At 46.7% G+C, this 18,087-nt stretch overlaps 9 protein-coding genes across 9 annotated transcripts; 6 read left to right on the top strand and 3 right to left on the bottom strand.

Annotated features, from left to right (window-relative positions):
- Positions 1–629: 629 nt before the first annotated feature.
- N7478_001287 (histidine biosynthesis protein HIS4) lies at positions 630–3,365 on the bottom strand (the record flags this gene model as incomplete). Its single annotated transcript, XM_056917502.1, has 3 exons — positions 630–829; positions 894–2,453; positions 2,519–3,365. The coding sequence occupies 3 exons, from the start codon at positions 3,363–3,365 to the stop codon at positions 630–632; spliced, it is 2,607 nt and encodes an 868-aa protein (XP_056785382.1).
- A 1,043-nt stretch (positions 3,366–4,408) lies between these two features.
- N7478_001286 (acetyl-CoA synthetase-like protein) lies at positions 4,409–4,714 on the top strand (the record flags this gene model as incomplete). The annotated part of the gene is made up of 1 exon (XM_056917501.1): positions 4,409–4,714. One exon carries the CDS (start codon positions 4,409–4,411, stop codon positions 4,712–4,714), a length of 306 nt encoding a protein of 101 aa, XP_056785381.1.
- Positions 4,715–6,890: 2,176 nt separating this feature from the next.
- N7478_001285 (uncharacterized protein) lies at positions 6,891–7,223 on the top strand (the record flags this gene model as incomplete). The annotated part of the gene is made up of 1 exon (XM_056917500.1): positions 6,891–7,223. One exon carries the CDS (start codon positions 6,891–6,893, stop codon positions 7,221–7,223), a length of 333 nt encoding a protein of 110 aa, XP_056785380.1.
- A 1,707-nt stretch (positions 7,224–8,930) lies between these two features.
- Positions 8,931–10,669, top strand: N7478_001284 (glycoside hydrolase family 47 protein; the record flags this gene model as incomplete). Its single annotated transcript, XM_056917499.1, has 4 exons — positions 8,931–9,172; positions 9,246–10,293; positions 10,357–10,531; positions 10,584–10,669. 4 exons carry the CDS (start codon positions 8,931–8,933, stop codon positions 10,667–10,669), a joined length of 1,551 nt encoding a protein of 516 aa, XP_056785379.1.
- Positions 10,670–11,447: 778 nt separating this feature from the next.
- Positions 11,448–13,163, bottom strand: N7478_001283 (TPR domain protein; the record flags this gene model as incomplete). The annotated part of the gene is made up of 1 exon (XM_056917498.1): positions 11,448–13,163. One exon carries the CDS (start codon positions 13,161–13,163, stop codon positions 11,448–11,450), a length of 1,716 nt encoding a protein of 571 aa, XP_056785378.1.
- Positions 13,164–13,694: 531 nt separating this feature from the next.
- N7478_001282 (uncharacterized protein) lies at positions 13,695–14,024 on the top strand (the record flags this gene model as incomplete). Its single annotated transcript, XM_056917497.1, has 2 exons — positions 13,695–13,816; positions 13,874–14,024. 2 exons carry the CDS (start codon positions 13,695–13,697, stop codon positions 14,022–14,024), a joined length of 273 nt encoding a protein of 90 aa, XP_056785377.1.
- A 425-nt stretch (positions 14,025–14,449) lies between these two features.
- N7478_001281 (uncharacterized protein) lies at positions 14,450–15,015 on the top strand (the record flags this gene model as incomplete). Its single annotated transcript, XM_056917496.1, has 2 exons — positions 14,450–14,718; positions 14,790–15,015. 2 exons carry the CDS (start codon positions 14,450–14,452, stop codon positions 15,013–15,015), a joined length of 495 nt encoding a protein of 164 aa, XP_056785376.1.
- A 164-nt stretch (positions 15,016–15,179) lies between these two features.
- On the bottom strand, positions 15,180–15,923 carry N7478_001280 (superoxide dismutase; the record flags this gene model as incomplete). The annotated part of the gene is made up of 3 exons (XM_056917495.1): positions 15,180–15,287; positions 15,345–15,824; positions 15,882–15,923. The coding sequence occupies 3 exons, from the start codon at positions 15,921–15,923 to the stop codon at positions 15,180–15,182; spliced, it is 630 nt and encodes a 209-aa protein (XP_056785375.1).
- A 1,022-nt stretch (positions 15,924–16,945) lies between these two features.
- On the top strand, positions 16,946–17,961 carry N7478_001279 (oxidoreductase, short-chain dehydrogenase/reductase family; the record flags this gene model as incomplete). The annotated part of the gene is made up of 3 exons (XM_056917494.1): positions 16,946–17,061; positions 17,139–17,453; positions 17,544–17,961. 3 exons carry the CDS (start codon positions 16,946–16,948, stop codon positions 17,959–17,961), a joined length of 849 nt encoding a protein of 282 aa, XP_056785374.1.
- Positions 17,962–18,087: the final 126 nt, after the last annotated feature.

Raw genomic sequence — 18,087 nt, 5'->3', positions numbered from 1 at the left:
TCTAACTTCACGTCTAGTCCTACGCGGACCTAGACAGTTGACCAGCTTCGGAAAATCGAGCACGCTCTCTACAATTAATCGGAGCGACCTGACTGGATCTCTAAAAATATTGACCGGAAAGACTGGATTCCTTGTTTAACGCACGCAAGGCGCCACATTTTTGCCTTATCTTTGACTCGGCTCTCATAGTTGGTGTTCCTACATTCATTCTGTGCCAACATACCGTGTCCACCCCGCATGAACATTGATTTTCATATCATCAAGGTGGGGTTAGAGAGTTGGAGCTATTAATACACACGGGTCTTGCGTTTAGTCTTTTTACGGCTCTGTTTAGGCGCGCTTATCAGATAAATGATCACACGTTTGCCAACCTACGCAGTGGGGAACGGGGATATTGCGGGGTGGGCGATCTGCGCTACGCGGGACCTTCATTTGGTCGAACGATCTGATGAATATGGGCACCAAAATGTAATTGAAGTAGCTGAACATCATTCATTGCAGGTGCTATAATTCATATCTACATCCCCAAACTTTTTCGCTCTTTTAAATATCATCATCGCGGATTCATCATGACCAAAACGAAATCGTATCTACTTATAGACACAGAAAAAAGATATACTAAAAGGCAACTAAGAGCGGTCCTTCTTCATCTGTGCAACACGGATGCTGACGGCCCGTTTGTGAGCGTCCAGACCCTCCACAGCGGCCAGGGTCTCGACTGTCTTCGACAGAGCCAGAAGACCGTCGGCAGTCAGATTAGAGCTGGTGATGTGTTTCAGGAAAGAGCCAAGGTTGACTCCGGAGTACTGCTTGGCATATCCGTATGTGGCTAAAGTAAAATGTTAGTTATGTATTCAGATTTGTTGTGAGATGGATGAAAAAGAGAAACGTACGAAGAGAGTGGTTAACACCAGCGGAGTAATCGCCAACACTCTCGGGTGTCCAAGCGCCGATGAAGACACTGCCGGCGTTCTGGACCTGTTCGACAACCGCCTCGGCGTCATCGATCTGCAAGATCAAGTGCTCAGGAGCATACTCGTTGCTCAAGGTCATAGCCTCATTGATATCCTTCACGACGAAAGTGACGGAGTGTTCCAGTGAGCCGCGGACGATGTCCATACGGGGCAGGGCACGGGCTTGCGAATCGACCTCGTCTTCAATGGCCTTCAATTGCTCCTCGGACAGATCAATAGCAATAAGGATCACCTGGGAGTCGACACCGTGCTCAGCCTGGCTCAGCAGGTCAGAAGCAACGAAAGCGGGGTTGGCGTTCTTGTCAGCAATGACAAGAACCTCACTAGGACCAGCGGGCATATCAATGCTGACACCAGCAGATGTATCGTTAGACACAAACATCTTAGCCGCGGTAACGAATTGGTTACCAGGGCCCAGAATCTTGTCGACCTTGCTGACACTCTCTGTACCGTAGGCCATGGCGGCGACGGCCTGGGCACCGCCAGCCAAGACGATGCTCTCGGCGCCGACCTTGTGGGCGACGTAGACAATCTCTGGGGAGATGCTACCATCAGCGCGGGGAGGAGAGGCAAGAACGATCTTCTGGCAACCAGCCACCATGGCGGGGACACCGAGCATCATAGCGGTAGAGGGCAGAACGGCGGTACCACCAGGGATGTATAGACCAACACGCTCAATGGCACGGGAGAAACGAGAGCAAACGACACCCGGCATTGTCTCCATCTTGAGGGCATCGTTGCTGCCCTTCTGTGCAGAGTGGAAACGCTCAATGTTGCCGATGGAGATATCAATGGCCTCCTGGACGTCAGGAGTGAGCTTCATCAGCTCAGCTGGGAAGGGAGCCTTGATAACAGGGGAGGTAAGAGAAGTCGCCTTCTCAAACTTGTGGGTATACTTGAGCACGCCAGCGTCTCCGTTCTCGCGAACATCCTGGATGATAGGCTTCACGAGACCAACAATGGCCTCATTGGACTTCTGGGAGGGGCGCTTGAGGAATTCCTTGACCTCGATGACGGTTGTTGAAGCAGTGATGACACGCTTCATCTCGATTCTAGAGCGGTCCTCGACAGGAGCGGGTGCGGGGGCAGGGGCAGGGGTAGGCTTAGCCTGGGGAGCAGCCAGACCGGCCTTCTCAGCCCAGGGACCCTTAGCATCACCCTTTCTCCGCTTGACCTTCAAGCTCTTCAGATCAAGGTTACGCTCGATATCCTCGAGAGTAACACCGGCAGCAGTACACCTAGTCAGGGCAAAGTACAGCAGATCAGCTGCCTCGAATGCGATCTCCTCCTTAGTTTCAGCTCGGCACAGCTCATCAGCCTCCTCCATAATCTTAGCGGCGGCGAGTTTGGGTTCATTGAAGAGGCGGGCAGTGTAGGAACCGGCGGGCGCATCTGCTTTGCGCTCCAGAAGAGTCTTCTGAAGACGCGACAGACCGCTTGAGGCGCCGAAGCAGGTTTCGGTGCCGAGGTGACAGAAGCCTGGAATGGGTCAAAATTGTTAGGTCGCAGTTCTATCGGTAAATTGGTTCGAATGAATATCATACCTCGTCCAATTTGCTTAACAACAAAGACAATGCAGTCGGCATCGCAGTCAAAGCCAATGCGAATTAATTGTTGCACATCCCCGCTTGATTGACCCTTGTACCACAACCCGCGCTTGCGGCTCTGGTAAACTCCGGTACCGGTGCGGAGAGCCTCAGCAATACTCTCGTCACTGCTCCAGACGAAACCAAGGCAAGCGCCTCGCTCATCGGTAACAGATGTGGCATAGAGGCCGTTGCTCTGGTCGGTGACCGCGCGCGAGGCCAACAGCTTGGCGGCAGAACGCTGATCCGTCGCATCCCGCTCAACAGTCAACTCCTGCGCAGGAATAACAGCAATAGCACCCTGCTGCATGACCTGTGTCAAAGCATCCTCAGAAACCTTCTGTTCTCCGTATGTGACGTAAAGACGAGGGGAATCGGAGCTGATGCTCAATTTTGTAGCGGCGGTAGTGGCGGCAGCGATATCGGTGCAGACGCTTGCGTCGGTGCGTTCTGAGGAGTTGGCAGCAATCCACTGCTGAAAGGTGTCCAAGTCATCATTGGAAGGCGCATAGACAACCAATCGTGAGGAGGGAACGGATTGTTCTTGGGAAAGGGCGTTCAATTGGTCGAGGGTGATAAAGATCTTAGCGGCACCGGCGTTGAGAATGTCAACCAGATCACCGGCGGAGGAGATGGCAGTGGCGTCAACGAGGACGTCCAAGTGGCGGAAGTTTTGACGCAAGAATTGCTCTGCCTCTGCGAGACCAGAGACCTTCACTAGCACTCGTCCGAAGTAGGCGATCTGCTTGAGGGAAAGGCCGGTGGTGGGGGTGGAGGGGTAGGAGATAAGGAAAGGCGTGGCCATGGCGGAATATGAGAAACTTGCAAGAGACCAGTGTAGGGAAAGAAAGGAAAAAAAAGGGTCGTAATAAAATATACTAAGTTCCCCTTGAGAGGTGCCGGGGAAGAAAAGTGGCAGCGATGACTCTTCTGTGTCACTAACTTTTTTGACGCTGTGGTTGGTGCTTCTTTCCCCGGCGCATCCACCTGAACTCTCTCACTGCCGATTAGCAAGTGCCAAGGGAGATAACCGTCAGTGGGTTGAAATGGGTTTCTTTTCCCGTACATTGTATAGCACAATCATAAATATAGTGGTTTAGATGGACCCAGAGGCTTCAATTTTAATAAATCTATATTCAAATATATTAAAATCAACTTAAACCCTGAATCTTTAACTGTATCCAGTCATTCAAATGTGGGAATTTTCAAGTCAAAGTTCAGGCATACATAAGGCACCAACAAGGCTGCAGCATACATATCTACAGCCTTGCAATTAGGAAAGACTTTCTAGTTGCCCGATATACCAGAAGACTATGGCAGCCCACAGTTTGAAGAGTGCTTACAATATCGTCATACCGACGATAGTTGTAGCGATACGATATCTTCAAGTGATCTGAGCCGCATCCAGGGCCGTGCATTTGGCCCCCATCCTACAATGTTGGAATCCCTGCAGTAAAATGTTGGAATCCATGCAATACAGCGTCATGAGCAGAAGAAATATTCCCAAGTGGAGCTTATGAGTCTAGCTGGTGTATCAAGACAGCGCTTTGATTCCTGCAGTAAAATGTTGGAATCCCTGCAGTACAGCGTCATGCACGGAAAAAATATTTTTAGGCGGAGCTTATGGGCCGGCTGGTGTATCAAGATAGCACTGTGATTGCGCTATGATTCCGAATGCTCACTTTCCCCGTCTAGCTGCCAAATTCGAAACTCCCTCCTACAGTTAGCCCCTCTAATGACCCCTCCACGATCGCCTCATGGAACTCTTATAAAACGGATAGCCCAGCATAGAACCAGACTTTCATCCTTATTATTCAAACAATTTTTCATCAATTGAAATTGTCAAACATGAAGCTTCCATTCGATGGGGATTTGGATCCTCGCACTCAGCTTCTTCCCAGTTTGATTGACCATTATGTCAAGACCAAGCCTGATGCTATCTACGCCGAATACCCTGTCAATCCTACAAGTTATGATGACGGGTACCGAAAAGTTACCTATAAAGCATTTAGCAACGCGGTCAATAGCCTCACTAAATTCCTAGTCGAGACCTTAGGACCTAGGAATAGCGAAGTGTTAGCCTACATGGGTCTGAATGATATGCGGTACCCCGGCTTAGTTTTAGACACCCTGAGAGCAGGTTATTGCATATAAAATACCAGCGGAGTAAAATAAAAGAATAAAGCAATTTAAGGAAAGCTAATAGTTTATAATAGATGTTTATAACTTCCCTACGGAATAGTAATAAAACCTATCGGTCTCTACTGTAAGCTCTCGACTACAATATACTATTAACTCTTGTACCGCAACTACCTTTTATCGGAGATATCCAAAAAGCCTATCTAGTAAGAACTCTAGATATCCAAAAAGCCTACCTAGTAAGAACTCTAGATATCCCAAATACAGAAATACTTCTATTATCCAAGTATCCTTATTTTAAGTATTCAAAGTCTTTTTGTAAAGAGTTAGATAAGCTATTTACAATTATTTATACCTCAAGATCAATAGATATCCCAAAGCCTATTATTTGGAAGCATGAGAGTACTATAAGAAAAATGAATATACAATTTCTTCAGCCACCTAAAGGCTGTGAAGCACAGGAGTCGATATCGTTTAGCAAGAGATTATATTTGACCCTGCCTCCTTTCTATATACATTGATCCTACTAAGAATATCCTATGAATCATGATGATGTACTAATAGTACCCTTCCTAGGCTACTGGATTAGCCTATACGCTACTTCTTAATATACCCGCGAATATGACTATTATTATTTCTACCTCTGGGGGTCTACCTAGTCTTACTACACTATTATATACAAGGGAGAAAACTCTATTCAATTATACGGTTGTTCTGCCTAATATTATAGGCGAGATGGTATAAGACTCGAAGGCTCTTAAATATTATACTACTCACCAAAGCTATATTATATACACCAGAGGTAATATCCCTTAAATTATAGGGGATACAGTTACTACTAAATTACCCCTTATAAACAGATATAGTATATCAGAAACAGGACTTTTAAATTTCATTCATTCACCTAGCCAAGATTCTTATATAGATTGGCATTACCTCCATTTCTATCCAGATCTCAGGGTGGAGATACAACATATATCAAGAGATAAGTACGAGGCAGTAATTGTGTATAATAAATTATATCTATCACATCAACTCTAGCCTAGTATCAAGTATGCAAATAGTATCTGTCCGAGTCATGCCGATAAGTTGATGGTTCTAATAATGTAAGAATCCTTTTTCTAAATTTCTTATAATATAGTTTGAATTAACGCTAACCCGCGTTTGGCAAGGTTTATTGAGTCCCCGTTGATTCAGTCTTGTGGCTTGAGGAACAGCTGTTTTCCAGCCAATAAAAGCTTTATTTTTACAAACCTCTTTCATTTGTCATCACCAAATTACATGACCTCCCCATTGCGTCAGAGTCTCCGTTCCGCGGCGATTCTCAACTTTTGTAACAAAACACTTCTATAACCATTCTGACCATCGTCCTTAGCTCTCAAAGAACAACACCACTGCAGTGATCAACTCGCATCTGCTCCATCCGATTCTAGAGCTACGTCAGTTACTACATCTGTAGCCACTGAATTGGCCAATTCAATGGAGCGGACGCCGACGGATGAAGATGCCGAGAATCGATGTCCTATAGATTTCAGTATTGGAGACGTCTTGGGGAGAAACGGTAACTCGGCGCCTAGGGATGGGGAACACTAGCCCCAGATACACTCCCGTATGGAGCAAGTGAATCTTTGGGTCCGCATGGCGATGGGAGACTGTTCCCTGGCTGATGTTTGCTAGCCGTTTGCATTGGTGGATTTGAGGCCTACTTTGTATGGTAGAGCTGCAAGGGGCGAAGCGTGCTTTAAGTAGGCGATATTGGATGAAGATTGGTGTACTATAGCTGTCGTACAGTACTGGCCAGTTTGGCAATTTGGAAAACGGCTAGTTTTGGAACTACCTTAGTTCCAGAACTACAGTGGTTCTGTAACTCTAGTTCTGAAACTAAGGTAGTTTTAGAACCAAAGTTTCAGAACTAGGGTAGTTTACAAATTCTCGTTCTAGAACCACTGTAGTTCTGGAACTAAAGTAGTTCCAAAACTAGCCCTTTGCCAAATTGCCAAACCACAAGTCCTGTCTATACCGTTTCCTCTCCTTTACAGCCAGCTAGCATAAAGCTTAGTTCGGCTGTATAAAAAGAACAAAGCACACCAAGCGACGAACTCGCAAAGGCTTTGACTGAGGATCAGAGTACAAGGCATACGACAGTTGGGATTATTACTAGTCGATGCAATAGGAGCTATTTGTCATTAGAATGAAAGCTACAACTCCTACTTACATTTGTGAGGAGTGTAATACAAGACTTCGCATCGAGACAATTGATTACGAAACAAACTTGGCTCTAATTATTACAAAATGGATTGAGATCGGCCCCGGCTTGAGCCCTGATGATCCCCAATGGATGAGACATGCTGGGAAGGCCGACAATGCATATTTGTACCCTGACTCAGCTAATTATCATCTTAGCAATGGCAAGTCCGATGCTCGAAGCTGCTTTGAAAACGCATTCCCTCTCAACAACGGATCACCTCAGTCTCTGGAAGTTGAAATTCCGAAACCTTTACTATCTGAAAAGCAAGCACTATAAAGACATCATGCGCGAGACCAAGGTACTGCATGACCGATTATGGTACTTAGAAAGGAAACTCCTCTCTGAAAGACCCCATTAGATGCAGTAGATGATAAGTTTTTGGAAAACAAAATTGCTTATTGTGATTGGACATGATTTCCCAGTCAACTTACCTTCAAGGTTTGGAGAACGTTCATAATATCGTTCTTCCGACAATGTCCCGTATCCTTTCTTGGCATTCAACAGCGGTATATTCAAGCATCAAGAGCACAAATAGTGCATGCACTGTTTCTACATGTTATACATATAGAGGGATTCTGTAACCCTAAAGCACCACCCTGGTATTCCACCCGGTAACGCCCAGGCGCTAAGGTATATGCTATTGAAGCAATACGGAATAGCGTGCTCTAGCGTGCCCCATTTGGCACGGAAAAGGAGTATAGGATAAAGGATCCCCTCATGACTCTTGGCAACTTATGCGATTTAACCTTATTATGCTGAATATTTGGCAGAGCACGAGATCATTACGATCAAGATTATGGATTACTCATGGCGGAGATTCATGCTTGTATGATCAATGTTATTTGTTTGCATTCGATGCTAGCCCCAAGTGGTAAATGCCGTTTGAAAGGTCACATCGCTTGAGGAAACAGAGGGCACTGCGCGAATTTTAGCCTGGTTAGTCTTCAAATGTTCATTCCATCCGATCAGGCCTATAAATTCGTAGATTTGTGAGATCTTCATGGCGCCGAAAAAAAGAAAGAGAACAAAAAAGACACGTCAGAAGTGACAGTTTGCCGATGGCGACATTTAATCCAGGATTTCAATTGTTACCAATCGATCGTGAGCAGCATTCAGCATTAAACCCCCAAGAGTCCGTTTTGCGGAGAGGAAGCCTCCTGCGATCTTGGACCCCACAGTCTTAGTCTTAGCTCGAGTGTGGAACAAGGAAAACCAAAAAAGTGGAGCTTATCCATACCCATCCTGCAGCAATGCGGTCATGGGTTTCTCACAAGCTCTAGCAGAAGATGTAAGGTCCGGAGCAGAAGGAGGGGGGAATCTTGGCTCTTTCAGTGCGGAGTTGCATGAGGTCGTCTTTCCGGCAGCCACTAAGCCACGCTAGGATCCCTAGGACCCTGAGAGGTGTTACTGGGGGATGAATCAGAATGATGCGGGATAAAAAGATAAAGAGAGACCCGACCGGGATACGATGGGTGAATTTATCGGAGACCTGTCGTCGGGCTTTTGCTTAGGTACAGCATTCCTCCGAAACAGCAAGCCAGGAGAAAGCCCTTGCAGATCAGCTTCCGAGACCCCTGGAGCGTGTTGAAGTGGACCTGAAGCGAACTCGAAGAGGAATGGGAATTCAGGAACAAGGGATCCTCGGTGGTCCGGCATGGCTTATTGCCAAGAGTAAAATGCTGCAAGACGATGTAAACAAAGCGTGTGACTGTGACGCTTCCCGGCTTCCACTTTCGCTGCAATGTCCGATCACACTTCCCACTTCCCCACTCTCCATACCTTGATCCACCCCATATTTTAATAGTCGCATTGACCCGCAGCGATCGTTGCTCCGGGTGGTCTTTCACTAGCGGCTTCTTTCTCCTCTCAAAAAGCTGCCCGATCGCAGTTTTTCTTTCCTAAACACCTTCTCTCCTTATCCCTTAGATATTCATACCATATACACGCCCTCGCTTTTGAGAAGCACGGCCCCCAAACAGAGCCATGCGCGCCACATTGTCATTATCTCTAGCGGCGTTGGGGCTAGTAGGATCGGCCACCGCTTATCCGCATGCCTATCAAGACACTGAGGCGGTCTTGAGTACTTCATCGTCTCAAGCCTCCAGCAGCCAAGAAAAGGCCGATGCCGTTAAAGAGGCCTTTCAGCACGCATGGGACGGATACGTGAAATATGCTTTTCCGCACGATGAGTTGCACCCGGTGAGCAACGGATACGGTGACTCCAGGTATGTATTTGCTTTTGCCAGACCAATTTGGAATCAAGGAGAACCGATATTAAGACCCCTGATTTGCGGATAGGAATGGTTGGGGTGCATCAGCCGTTGATGCCCTGTCAACAGCAATTATAATGGGCAATACTGATGCTGTCAACACAATTTTGGAGCATATCGCCAAGATTGACTATAGCCAGACTTCTGATCAAGTCAGCTTATTCGAGACGACTATTCGGTATCTAGCCGGCATGTTGTCAGGCTACGATTTGTTAACCGGGCCAGCTTCTAGCCTGGTTAAAGATTCAGATCTCGTTGACGCATTGCTGACGCAGTCTAAGAATCTTGCCGACGTGCTCAAGTTTGCCTTCGACACTCCATCCGGTGTACCTTACAACGGTATCAACATCACCTCCCAAGGCAACGATGGATCAAGCACCAATGGGTTGGCCGTGACAGGAACCCTCGTTCTCGAGTGGACGCGTCTTTCTGATTTGACAGGGGACCAAGAGTATGCCAAACTTAGCCAAAAGGCCGAGTCGTACTTGTTGAACCCCAAGCCTGCCAGTAATGAGCCGTTCCCAGGTCTCGTCGGCAGTCAAATTAGCATTGATAATGGCGAATTCACCGATGCCTCGGTTACCTGGAATGGCGGGGATGATTCGTTCTACGAGTACCTGATTAAGATGTACGTGTACGACCCTAAGCGGTTCAAGGCGTACAAGGATCGATGGGTCCTTGCAGCCGAGTCGACACAGAAGCACTTGGCGGCACACCCGTCCACCCGACCGGAACTGACATTCCTGTCTTCCTACAACAACGGCAACTATGATCTCAGCTCACAGCATTTGACATGTTTTGACGGTGGCAGCTTCATTCTTGGTGGAACTGTCCTTGATCGCCAGGATTTTATTGACTTCGGTCTGGAGCTTGTTCACGGTTGTGAGGCCACCTATAATTCGACATTGACCGGGATTGGACCTGATTCCTGGGGCTGGGATCCCAGCAAAGTACCAAGCAGCCAGAAAGCGTTCTACCAGAAGGCCGGCTTCTATATCAACAGCGGGTACTATGTTCTGCGACCGGAGGTTATTGAAAGCTTCTACTATGCTTACCGGGTGACTGGCGATAGTACTGTATGTTTGACCGACTTCACTATAACAAGAGTTTTTGCGACATGTTTACTAACTCCTCTATAGTACCAGGACTGGATTTGGAATGCATTTGTGGCCATTAACGCCACCTGCCGTACTGACTCGGGATTTGCAGCTGTCACCAATGTGAATGCTGCTAACGGCGGCACCAAGGACGACAACCAGGAGAGCTTCCTGTTTGCCGAGGTGATGAAGTACTCATACCTTGCTCATGCTGAAGGTAAATTAATCTGTCCAATCCAACGTGCTGAAGATATTAACAACGGTCGTAGATGCGGAATGGCAGGTTCAAGCCGGCGACAAGAATACCTTTGTATTCAACACTGAGGCTCATCCTATGCGTGTTAAGCACACTTGAAATTTTCACATCTTCCAGTTGTCTTGGGTAAATAGGCATGATCATCACGACCAAACGAATATAATTATATTGTTTTTGATTTGATCTAGTAAACGTATAACGAAAAAAAATTAACCCCAGAGATCAACTTGTCTGTCAACTTATTCAACTTATTCACGTTGTTCTACAGTGTATCTACTCGGAGCTTCAGTACAGGCAATAGAGTAGATAGATCTACAGATACATAATAGGAAGTAAAGGGTGATGTACAATGTTACGCGTTCGATAATATTATTGGAACCAGACCCTCATGCTATCGGCAGCCGTCCTTTTGTCGACAATGAAGAAGACTGAAATCAACGAACAAAACTTGGCGGAGATGATATCGATCATGGGCCCTCCCTCTCTTACATTTTAACAAAGTATTTACAAATGGGAGCGTAATTCGGATAGAAAGGGTATATTCTTCATTCCAACGTCAACATCACACCGATTCAATGAGAGTGGAGGGAACTGGAAAGCCACTGTACCCATACCAGAACAATCGTTGGCAGTGAGAGGACCTCTGTATCCCGGTAAAAACAAATGTGATTTGCTAAATTTCATGCGACGAATTTCTAGATTTACGCTAGGAGCCCTGTGAACGGCTTAAGCTAGGGGAAAAGAAAAGAGAACAAGAGAAGAAGCGAGGTGGTGAGAGAATATCAGCATATCGCAGCCTCAGACCCCTATCTAGATAAGTATATGAATACTTGAAAATAATTTATTGAGTTTATTCAGAAGGAAATAAGGCTTTACCTCAAAGATATTGAAGACGGCAAAAGCATGATGACCGGATTGGTACATCGGCCATAGCCAAGGCTAGTGTCAGCTGTGGTTCTATAATCCGTGCCTCTGCAATCCTGCCCAGCCTACTGAGACATTCATGATATCCATGGAGCGCCCATACATTATTTGGATGTCTCAAAGCTCTTGGTAGTAATTGGTCGATTCCAAGATCGGCAGCATAGACTTCAGCTGCTTCCTCAACTCGACCTTGCTCAATTAACAGAGCCCCAAGAGCATGTCGAGTGGGTTGCATCCAGCCCCAGGGCTCATCGTAGGGAAGATTGTCATCATTTGCCACTGCATCACGAAGGTATTGAAAGGCCTGGTCATAATTCCCAGAACGATATGCCAATTCACCTTTCAGCATATGCAAGGCGATGGAAAGAATATCACGACAGGAATTGTTGAAGATAGTCCGAGAATCAGGAACCAAAAAGTTGACAGCAGCGATAAAGCATTCCTTCAGCTCTTCTGCTTCTACTATTTGACCCTTGACAGCAAATGCTATCCCCTTTGCATAATATATCATAGCCGTTGTAACGCAGTAAAGATCTTGATCCACGGGAAAATCCAATGCAATGATTTCATCCCAGCGGCCGAATCGGATAAGTGGATGCACTTGCATAGCTATGAATCCTTCCAGCCAGTCTGCGAGGGGTGGTGACTTAACGCGAAGAATGTCTTCGGTGACACATGCCGTGAGCTGCTTCGCAGTGCTCAGCGCGATCTGGCTCTGACCACCTAGCATGGCGGCGTACATGCGAAAGTGATAATCATGAGCACGATAAAGATTATAAAAATGACCCAGTTCCTGGTTAGCTAGAAACTTTTCATCGGCACGGATGGCGTCGGTATTAGATGCTATTGCGCGACGATAGTCACCACATAGAATATCCAAGTGAGTCGGCATATGCTCCAAATGACCTGCATCAGGGACAAGACCACGCAGGTTGTCTGCTATTGGTAGTGCTTCCTCCGGAGTGGGAGACATCTCCATTAGGTGGATATACAAGTGTAAAATGCCGGGATGTTGGAGCGCATCTTCACGAGTCAATGCAATTGACAGGGCCTCCTTCACCTCAAGAGTTCGGGCACCCGGAGAAGGCTCTCCAGTTTTCAGGTCCCACATGCTCCATGGTGTGAGATTCATCAAAGCATCACAGTAGAGAGTGATTACGTCCAGGTCATGTGGGAAACCTTTGTACACCGATCCCATTGCGTTTGCATATTCTTTGTTCCAAATTGTACAGTCTTCAACGGGGTCTTTTTGTGGATATCTATACTGGAGTGCTTTTATAAGAGCCTGTTCCACAGGGGTTTCTAGATGCGCGAATCTTTTGGCCTCCTCAATAGCATCATAGGCCCTCGTCGTGGTAGCCGAAAGGTCCTCCCCATCGAAGAGCTTCCATGGCTTGTTATAATTGGGACCTAGGGAGAACGCCTTGCCCCAATATGCCATCGCACATTTTGGATCTGCCATAATAGCCCGCTCAAAGCATTGGGAGGATTCTTGATGGTTGAATGCGTAAGCCCAGACAAGCCCTCGATCGAACCAGATTTGGGCATCGGCGCTGGTCGTGGTTATAGTGCGATGGAAGTTACCGAGGTTGTAGTATTCCGTTGATAATTTCTTGGATAGCACATCAGTTCGATGCCATACCATGGCTTGGTCTTGTGTATTGCTCATGATTGCACGAGTTGTGCGGTTTAAAAAAAGATGTTTTCATTGGGTTTGGATGCGGGGGATGTGGGGCAGCAGCGGACCCAATCCCGGACTGGGCCTGAAGTAATAGCTAGTCGCGCATGAATCCAAAGTTGATTGCAATTGTCCAAGATATCGGATATTTGGGCTGTATGGATCCATATAATGATGGGTGATTTCTTAGATTCCATCTTTCCCTCTATAATTGGAGCACGTGAGCATATGAGCCGCGATCGCACCTTCCCCGTGTGAGAATTCCACGATCTCGCAAAAACGGAAAGCGTGAGCAGCCTCACTGAGTGATTCAAACTGCCCAAATTGACTTGGGCTTCTTCTCTCCTCTTCTCCCTCAGATCGCTTCATTCACTCATTATCCAAATACCTGAAAGACATTCTTATCCCAAAACGTCGCACAAGAAGTCCAAAGTTCAAGTTCTTAGCCATCCGGCTGTCGCTCCCAAGAAGGAAGAACCCGTCGTCGAATCGTCACTCCTTGCCAAAGTCAAGTCATCTATAATGTCTTCCACTCCTCCCATCAACCTCGGAACCTGGAAGCTCGCTATCGGCATCCTTGTGTCGGTCACATTCATCATCATTATCGAGAAAATCTTCGGAATCCACGTCAATATTAAGTACAGGTACGTGGTGTCTCACAATGAACTTCATATGACTCAAATACTAACAATCAACTCCAGTCAAGGTCCCATGGCCACATTCCCAGGCTGGGCACATGTTCTTGGACCAGGAGAAACTCAGACAACTCTACTGCATCGGTGGATCGAAGTTCATCGGAACCAGGCACAAGACAACACCATCAAATCGAGGCAGCTGGCCGTGGATGTCTGACAAAAACGAGAACCCGGAGACGTGTTACGAGCGTTATTTTCATGACTTGTGTGGTTGTATGGGTTTCACTGAGCGCTTGAATCGAGGCTGAGAATTGAAAAGGGATGTCCACCCGACCAGGTTGATCATTTTGCGGGGGCCCACAGCGGAGTATCCACCTTTTGACCCACTGCGCGCATTTGAGGGACCCGCATTATCTGCTCGATCCCGCTCACCTTGGTGGTCTACCTTGCGGGCGCAATGCCGTGATGCCTATATAGTCTGTATTCCCTCATTTCTGATTTTTGCCATTAGTGAAGAATTAAATCATTGTCATTTTGCGCAACTTCCCTGTTCAAAAATATCGTACAGATTTCCTCTTTTCTTCGCCTCTCGACCATTCTTCCTTTTACAGACAATCCTCGTCCATCTATATTGTTATAATCATGTGCGGAGACACCCATCGCCCAGCGTGCGGTGGCACCATCGCTATGGTGTCCCCCATCGAAAACAAAATTTCCTCAAACACATCGGAGTCTTCATTCTCTTCATCGCCAGACTCGGTCACATCTTCCGCTTCCACCATGTCCTCATATTCGTTATTTTTCCGAGATGCAGAGACAGACAGTCACAAAACCAAGGCCATTTTTCGAATAGACGATGCAGAGACCTACAATACACTGCGTGCATGTCACCAGGTGAATATGCGTATTGAGTCAGTCACTTCCCATCACTCGGGTTCATGAATCTTGCAGAAGAACCCTATACTAAAGAGATCTTAAATAGACAATACGGCGACCTCTCCACAACCAAGCCTACTACGCGTCCCTTACATGAATTCCGGCTCGATTTGGGTAAACAAGCTCCCCGAGAATTCCAGAGAGATGTGGAACTCGAGTTGCCTATAAGGCTGGACCTAGGCGTCTCCGAGAAAGGAGTCGTGGGGCGACAGGTTACCATGAGCGAACCCGACGGAACTGTTCTGGGTGTTGGTATCGTGGGATACAACTGATTCACTACTCATCTGGGCATTTTATTCACTTTGATTCATTCATGAGGCCTTGCAATTTGCAAAATAGATATCCATAGGTTCATTCGCGGCGTTGTTAAATTGATTCACGGTTCATCTCTAGTCTTCTTCGAACTACATATTCTCATGAAATCCTCACAATCCATTTAAAGCTTCACAGGGTTCTGCACACCAGCAGTGTATCGCTTCTCAGCTTCAGCCCAGTTAATAATCTTCCAAATTCCATCAACATATCCAGCCTTGTTGTTAAGATACTACAGGTAACAGGATATTAGCAACGTCCACACAAAGAGTCCAGTCCAAAAACTAACCTGAAGATAGTAAGCATGCTCCCACATATCCACACCAAAGACAGGAACATCAGACCCAGTCACCGGATCTTGATCCTTAGTAGTCGTAATCTCTAGACGTCCCTTTGGACCACCAGAACTAACAAGCCATCCCCATCCACTCCCCTGAATACCCAACAAAGTGGTATTAAAGCTCTCCGTGAATGTCTTCTCAGATCCCCAACGAGAAACAATAGCCTCACGTAGAGTAGGAGCTGCACTAGCCAAATCGTTACCAGGTGTACCGGGAGGAGTCAAGTTCTTCCAGAAGAGAGAGTGGTTAATGTGACCACCGCCGTTGAAACGAATCTTCTGCTGCAGCGCGATCAGAGCAGGGACGTCCTTTGTCTCTGTTGCAGTTGCGTGAGCGGCAAGAGCGGCATTGAGGTTATTGATGTAGGTTTGGTGGTGTTTTTGGTGGTGGAGTTCCATGATCTGCTTTGAGATCACGGGCTCGAGGGCCTGGTATTCAGTGAGTTCGGGAGCTCATTCAGTTCTTGGGATTGAATATGTACTTACGTCGTAGGCATATGGAAGAGGGGGAAGAGTGTGCGATGCCATTTTGATGATATTGGTGAAAGTTTGGGTGTTTGTCGTGGTAGGTGAGGATGGATGGTAGTGATGATGAGAGATGAAGTGAACTGACGTGTATAAGTTGAAAGTGGGAAAGGCACCAAGGTCCTGCTATGAGCTGTGGCCCCTCTTAAATGAGCACCCCTCCATTTCACCCGCGAGGTACTACAAATCACGTCAAAGATGATTTGGAAGCAACTTCCGAGTTGCGGCAGATTGAGCACATTTATAGGACCCACAATAATGACTTGGATACCCACTCCAAGACTATAGCTACACTACATTACTTACGGACTGTACGTGACAGTGAAACCCTCAAGAGGCAATGTAGATAGTGCACCACTCAAGATTGATAGGCTGGTCGATATTATTGATCGATAGGGCGAATTTAGGAATCAATCTTTGATACATGTAGCATGGATGAAAAATAAGAGGCCTTGAGTACAGTGAGAAAAGAAGAAAAGATGCCAGCCCAAGTCATTTCAAGGCAGAAACATACATAAACCGAGTTAACCGTACAGATAAAAAACGAAAAAAAAAAAATGCAACCGGAGGGATTCGAACCCTCGCACTTTCGTACTGCGGAGAGATATTTCTAGACATGAATCCAATTACCTAAACACAGCGCCTTAACCGCTCGGCCACAGTTGCGACACACGTGGAAGAAGCTTACATAAGACCATTACTCTTTCACGGAAAGAGCCATGGAGGTTCCATGTATGAGAGCTGACCTAGGCATTCATTCCTTCTCAATATTTTCTATTAATGTAAAAGCATTCTGGAGCGCAGGGCATATTGTTTGCATTAGACACCCAAAATTGAATACCCAAGATTACTAATCTGCCCCCAACGCCCCCAAAAGCTGCGGGGATCCCGAGGTTCATCTCCGAATGCTTAGCCAGCTTGCCTCGGCCTTTGTGAAACAAGACCAGACCAGAACACAAAAGGGTCTTCATCTCCCAACTTCCTCAAACATACACCTCTCTTCCCAAGTTCCACCCGATCACAAAATGTCAGCCACCGAGCAGGTTCAACTCAACAATTTCGGGAGCATCTTCTCCCTCGACGGCAAGGTCGCTGTCGTCACAGGTGGATCTCGGGGGCTGGGACTCCACGCCGCCTCGGGGTACGTATCGACATCCAAAAACTCAATAACCAACAAAAAATAGAAATAAAAAATAAGAAACTAATTGAGATATCCAGTCTTCTCCAAGCGGGATGCGCAAAAGTCTACATCACCTCCCGCAAGCAAAAAGCCTGCGACGAAGCCGTCGCAGCACTAAATGCCCTCCCCAACAAACGCCCAGGGGCCATCGCCATCTCTGTCCCAGCCGACAGTGCCAAAATGGACGAGCTAGACAGACTGGTCGCTGAAATTGGCAAGACAACTGACCACGTTGATCTACTATTCGCCAATGCAGGCGCAACATGGGGCGAAAAGTTCGACACACATCCCGAATCTGCCTTCTCCAAGGTAATGGATCTGAACGTTAAGAGTATTTTCTACACTATTCAAAAGTACGTCTACGTCATCACCACCAACAACAACAATACATAACATCGTGAAAAAAAAAGAGGAAAGAGGTTCTAATCTAACATGTGATACAGACTTACTACTCTCCTCACGGCGAAAGCTACACTTGAGGATCCATCGAGGGTAATCATCACCGCGTCAGTTGCTGGAATTGGAATCGGTAACACGGGCGAAAATGCAACTCCGAGTTACTCTGTCTCCAAAGCAGCTGCTATTCATCTTGCTAAGAATTTGGCTATTGAACTTGGACCTCGCCATATTATGACTAATGCTATTGCGCCGGGATTTTTCCCTTCGAAGATGGCTACGGGTTTGATTGAGTTGAAAGGTGGGCTTAAGGAGCTTGAGACACAGTCGCCTAATGGTCGGTTGGGTAAGCCTGAGGATGTTGCGGGCTTGGTGGTATTTTTGTCGTCGAGGGCTGCGAGCCATTTGAATGGGGCTGTTATTGCGACGGATGGTGGCTCTGTTCTTAAGGCGGCGCGTCTTTGATTAATGACCAGAGAGTAATATTTCATGCTATATTGTATGTCTGACTTGGAAATAATATTTCTTGACACCGACTGTACAAATTGTTAGTGATGGGTATATCGGATAAAGCTCAGAACGAAAGAACAG

Source organism: Penicillium angulare, assembly GCF_028827245.1.
Source record: "Penicillium angulare strain IBT 27051 chromosome Unknown utg000001l_segment0_segment0, whole genome shotgun sequence".
NCBI classification, from domain to species: domain Eukaryota; kingdom Fungi; phylum Ascomycota; class Eurotiomycetes; order Eurotiales; family Aspergillaceae; genus Penicillium; species Penicillium angulare.
Note: the sequence above shows the minus strand (reverse complement) of the source record. Positions and strands in the feature narration are given on the sequence as shown.